Consider the following 6,000-nt stretch of genomic DNA (forward strand, 5'->3'; position numbering starts at 1 on the left):
TCACTCCCACTTCCACACGAGTTGTGGAGCAGGACTCCTTTCTGCTGCACTATTGATTTGAGTCAGAGGTTTGCAATCACTTAAAGGCAGCACTAAATAATAGCGTCAAGACATGTTGTTTACAAGATTAAAGCTCGAGTCATACATTTTCTTCTTTGGTTGCACTAAAGTAGTGCTGGGACAGATTGAGATCTGACCCGGGCACCTCTTAATTCTATGTCTGTCTAGAGCAGTGGTTCTCAACCTGGGGGTCGGGACCCCCTCGGGGGTCGAATGACGATTTGCCAGGGGTCACTAAATTCTGGGCTGTTCCTGAAGCACGGACTTCTCTCCCAACCTTTTCACAGGTGCCCAGCTGGGCTGTCCCCGGAGCACGCGGCTGCCCACTCAGCCTCTTTGCAGCCGCCCATTCAGTTCACGGCATGGCTGAGGGGCAGAGACTACGGGTCAGCTGACTGGTGAGGAATGTGAAGTTGGAGGGGCTGGAAGGGATCCTATCTCCTGATTTTACTGTGAGGGGTCCCCACAACTAGGGACATTTTATCAAGGGGTCACGGCACTAGAAAGGTTGAGAACCACTGGTCTAGAGGCAAGATCTGTCTTCTCCTTTTATCAATACATTTTTCTCAGATCTTTGTAAATGGTCACACTTGGCTTCCCCATGAATACAGATGCACTTCTGACTTGGCTAAAGGGGAGGCAGCCCTATTTATGAAATGTTGTGCCGCTAATTTGCTTGTCACATTTTAATTTCTCTGTCCAGTTGCAGTTTTTTAGATTGGTTCCAATAATCCTGTCAATTTTTTTTCAGCTCGTTATTTATTGGGCACTGAATGAAGGAGTTTCCAGACAGTTTGACTCGTTCAGAGATGGTTTTGAATCAGTCTTCCCACTTAACCACCTGCAGTATTTTTACCCAGAGGAGGTGAGTAATATTTATTTTTCTTATGGTACAGTATGTTTGCCTGGCCTGTGCTTGTCACCTTTAGCACGCGGCGGGTTCAACAGACAGTTTTTTGGGCCTTTTATTTGTTTCAAACGCTTAAAGTGGTTCTTTTAACAAATGCTGTTGTTTCTGCAATATAAATGTGCATATTGTGTGCATTATTACTTATTTCTTTATCGTACATCACGGGACACAGAGCGGCATATTCATTACTATATGGGTTATATGGAGTACCTTCAGGTGATGGACACTGGCAATCTCAAAAACAGGAAGTGCCCCTCCCTATATAACCCCCTCCCATAGGAGGAGTACCTCAGTTTTTACGTCAGTGTCTTAGGTGTTGGTCATGGTTTAGCTTGCCTCCACATCCTTGGGATTAAGGTGGGCTAACCGGTTCTGTCCAAAGGCCTCAGTGCTAAAGTGGTCAGTAACCGGACCCCAAACCATTGGGGTATAGCCCATAATGCTTTCTGTCACAGAGAGCTGGACTCTGGGCCCAGAACTTAGAAACCTTTGGGGGCCTAATGTTTCTGTTGCCAGGGTGCTATATGGGCCCAGGACAGTGGATCCTTCATAGGAACCCAGGGCCTGAAGGTCTAGACGCCCCACGGAGATGGGGGAAGATTGGACCTCTTGCTGTGCAAAGTCCTGAGGCATGGAGCAGGTAAGTGAAGGGGAAACTTGCGGAACTTGGTTCGCAGCAGGTTTTTTCTGGGGGAAGGTCACAGTGGGACATGCCTATGGTTTATGCGCTGCATCTGGCAAGGTGAGTCACATATCTTAGGATAGGATGACTCTGTATGTATATATTCCCCATAATCGTGACCTCCCTGGTAGTATTGCAACTGGTGCTAGAAAGCATTGAAAAAGGGCCTGTGTGTATAGTGACAATTCTCTCTAAGAGAAGCCCCTGGGAATCTACTGAGGTTTCTTATGTAAAAGGGAGTGAATGCTCCTACCTGCAAGCCTGCTCAGAGAGGTCCAGGCGGTTGCTGCAGGAAAAAATGCCGCTCTGTGGATCCTGGCCTGGACGGCAGGATCAGCCTCTGACCTCCTCGTGTGGTCCCCCCCCCCCCTCCGCGGGCGCGCGCGTCCCCGTGATATGGGCGCAATTTCGCGCCGTTTTCTGACAGGGGAAGGGCGGGCCTGTAGGTAAAAGGAACGGGCGGCCCTTACAAAAAGTTCCCAGCTCAGTGAAGTGTTGGAACTAAGAGAGGAAGGACCAGAGCGGCAGAGTGGGGCGCCGAGGACACACAGTGGCCAAAGAAGAGTATTACAGTCTTCAAAAAGACTGTCTTTTACCCTAGAGATAGGGTTTCTTTTTCAGCAGTTTTTTTTTGGCAAATACTACTAAAGGGGGACAGAATGGTTTTTCTTTCTTTGGTTTAAAAAAAAAAAGAAGAAACAAACCAAGTTAATAAGAAAGAAGGCATTTTTTTCCCCCAGAAGGTTTTGGGCAACAACTATTTATTTTCCCAAACACCGTTAAGTAGCGGGCGTACCTCAGTATTGTACCATGGCGTCTGGTTTAGAGGGTACAAGAGGTGGGGATTCCCCCAGAGGGTCTGAGGTCTCAGACAAAGGCATGCCGCTACTTTCCCCAGAGGGAGCCTTGGTGGGACCATCGAGATCTGGAGCTGGCACGGGTCAGTCCAACCCTAGGGTGGTCACGGACGAGGTACTGTCCACCTCTCTAAAGGAGATGGAAAAAAGAATGGAAAAAATGATAGCCAAGGCTATGCGGGGCAGAAAACGGAATAGATCTCCGTCGCCCGAAGGTGAACCCTCAGATGAGGAGGTCCCTTCCGCAGGAGAATTGGAAGACCTCTTGGACAAGGACCAAGTAGGTTCAGGGATCGAGGATCCGGGTACGGAGGAGTCTGGCGCAGCCTCCCAAGGGGAGAGCTGGTGGGTTCAAGTTTTAACAGACTTGGTCCATAGGACGTTCAACTTGCCAGTACCAGATCTCCAAGTATCAACGGTCTCAGCTTTGGGCTCACTAAGAGCGCCTCAAACCAATGCGGTTTTTCCGATCCATCCTCTACTAGAGGAAGTTATGTTCCAAGATTGGGCCAAGCCAGATAGAATCTTTGTACCGCCAAAAAGATTCTCTGCCTTATATCCTATGGAAGAGAAATTTTCCAAGAGATGGGCAGCCCCGGCTGTAGACGCAGCCATCTCATGTGTTAACAAATCTTTAACATGCCCTGTAGAAAACATACAGGTGTCCAAAGATCCGGTTGATAAACGCTTGGAAACGCTACTTAAAACCTCCTTCACTACTGCGAGGGCAGTAGTGCAGCCAGCTGTGGCTGCAATTGGGGTTGCACAAGCATTATCGGATCAAGCTAAGCAGATGCTTAAACTTATTCCTGCCCAGCAGGCAGAAGAATTTTCGGACGTCCCTAGGGCCATACGCTTTACGGTAGATGCAATTAAGGATTCTATCCAGCAAGCGTCACGTTTATCGTTATCCCTTATCCATATGAGAAGACTTTTATGGTTAAAGAGCTGGGAGGCAGAGCCCCCATGCAAGAAGCTCTTGGTAGGGTTCCCCTTCCATGGAGGACGACTCTTCGGAGAAGACCTGGATAAATACATTCAGACCATTTCAAGCGGAAAAAGTACTCTGTTGCCCACCAAGAAAAAGTTTTGGGGGCCTGCGTTTAAACGACAGTACTCCCCTGGGCAGGGGCCTTCCAATACCAAACAGTATCGACGGCCTCCTGCAAGATCAAACTTTAACAAGTCGCAGGGACAGGCCGCCGGAGGCAAGAAGCAGTGGTTTCGCAAGCCAGCAAAGCCAGCCCCCAAGCCGGTCTTATGAAGGGGCGCCCCCACCCACGAAGGTGGGGGGAAGACTGCGTCTCTTTGCAGAGGTTTGGGAGGCCAGCATTCCCGACAAATGGGTACGGTCTTCCGTGGCTACAGGCTACAAACTAGACTTCCTAAAGTTTCCTCCTCCTCATTTTCAGGAGTCAAGAGTACCAAACGATCCGAAGAAGGGAGCTGCATTAATAGCGGCATTGAATCATCTACTCTCTCAGGAGGTAATTGTAGAGGTACCAGTCCAAGAACAGGGGCTAGGTTTCTACTCCAACCTATTCATCATCCCAAAGCCCAACGGCGATGTCAGGCCAATTTTGGACTTAAAAATGGTGAATGCATACCTAAAAGGTCCGCTCATTTCGGATGGAATCCGTGCGGTCAGCAGTTGCCGCACTTCAGAAGGACGATTTTATGGCATCCATAGACATAAAGGATGCTTACCTTCATGTTCCAGTTTACCAGCCACATCAAAGATTTCTACGCTTCTCAGTGGCTCTACGTCATTTCCAATTCGTGGCGCTTCCCTTCGGGTTGGCTACGGCCCCCCGGGTGTTTACGAAGGTCCTAGCTCCAATCCTAGCCAATCTAAGGATCCAAGGGGTCACGATCCTAGCATACCTGGACGACCTCCTAGTCATAGATCATTCGTCTCCTGGCTTGGAACAAGCAGTGGCCCTCACAGTTCAGTACCTCGAGAGGTTCGGCTGGGTCCTAAATCGAGAAAAATCAGCATTCCAGCCCACAAGGCAGTTGGAATATCTCGGCATGAGATTAGACACAGAACAGAGGGTGTTTCTGCCTCTGATAAAAGTCAAAGCCATCAAGGAATTAATCCTACTGGTTCTAAGCAAGAAGGAACCAACTGTTCGCCTATGTATGAGGTTACTAGGCAAGATGGTGGCCACATTCGAGGCGGTACCGTACGCCCAGAGCCACACTCACATCCTGCAGACAGCCATCCTGTCAGCATGGAGCAGGAGGCCACAGGCCTTAGATATCCCTTTGCCGCTCTCATCAAGAGTCCGACAAAGTCTGTGTTGGTGGTTAGACCCTCAGAATCTACTGAAGGGGAAGTCTTTCAGCCCAGTGGCTTGGAAGATAGTAACCACAGACGCCAGCCTGACAGGCTGGGGAGCAATTTTGGATGGTTGCACTCGCCAAGGCACTTGGGCAAAGCCAGAGAAGCAGTTGCCCATCAACATCTTGGAGCTCAGAGCTGCTCGACTAGCCCTCAGGGCTTGGACGTCCAAGTTGCAGGGGTTCCCGGTGAGAATTCAATCGGACAATGCCACGGCAGTGGCATACATAAATCACCAAGGGGGAACCAAGAGTCAAGCCGCTCAGAGAGAGGTGAGCTTGATTCTCCTATGGGCAGAAGCTCATGTGCCATGCATATCGGCAATATTCATTCCAGGAGTGGACAACCTTCAGGCGGACTTTTTAAGTCGCCAGACTCTGTTGCCGGGGGAATGGTCTCTACATCCACAGGTCTTTCAGACACTCTGCCAGAGATGGGGAGTGCCGGACGTGGACGTCATGGCATCAAGACTCAACAAGAAGCTAGACAGGTTCATATCCCGCTCAAGGGATCCGATGGCCTGCGGAACCGGTGCGCTGGTTTGCCCTTGGCATCAGTTCAAACTTCTTTATGCTTTTCCCCCGCTCCAGTTACTACCCCGCCTGCTGCGCAGGATCAGGGTGGAGCACATACCAGTCATCCTGGTAGCTCCATCATGGCCCAGAAGGGCATGGTATTCACTAATCCTAAAGATGGTAGTGGGAGACCCTTGGACTCTTCCTCTACGGCCAGACCTGCTATCGCAAGGTCCGATCCTCCACCCTGCCTTACGGCATCTAAATTTGACGGCCTGGAGGCTGAATCCCTGATTCTCAGGGGTAGAGGTCTGTCTCAGAAGGTAATCTCTACCCTAATCAGAGCCAGGAAACCGGTCTCTAGGGTGATTTATTACAGGGTCTGGAAGGCCTATGTAGGCTGGTGTGAGTCCAAGCTATGGCTTTCTCGTAAGTTTACCATCGATAGAGTATTGAGTTTTCTCCAGCTAGGAGTGGATAAAGGACTGGCATTAAGCACTATCAAGGGACAGATTTCAGCTTTGTCAGTGTGGTTTCAGCGGCCGCTGGCCACCCACTCGCTGGTTAAGACCTTCATGCAGGGGGTCTTGCGTATTAATCCTCCAGTTAAATCCCCGCTTTGTCCGTGGGAT

The 6,000-nt window shown here is 49.9% G+C and overlaps 1 protein-coding gene across 11 annotated transcripts in view; it reads left to right on the forward strand.

Moving 5' to 3' along the window:
- Window positions 1-6,000, forward strand: part of TRIP12 (thyroid hormone receptor interactor 12) — a 146,284-nt gene that overhangs the window by 132,718 nt on the left and 7,566 nt on the right. For all 11 annotated transcript variants that reach the window (XM_040348815.1, XM_040348816.1, XM_040348819.1 and 8 more), the window contains one exon: window positions 812-925. In XM_040348815.1, coding sequence (XP_040204749.1) covers window positions 812-925 — 114 coding nt within the window. The remainder of the gene's footprint in view (window positions 1-811; window positions 926-6,000) is intronic.

Source organism: Rana temporaria, chromosome 4 (assembly GCF_905171775.1).
Source record: "Rana temporaria chromosome 4, aRanTem1.1, whole genome shotgun sequence".
In the NCBI taxonomy this organism is placed as follows: Eukaryota; Metazoa; Chordata; class Amphibia; order Anura; family Ranidae; genus Rana; species Rana temporaria.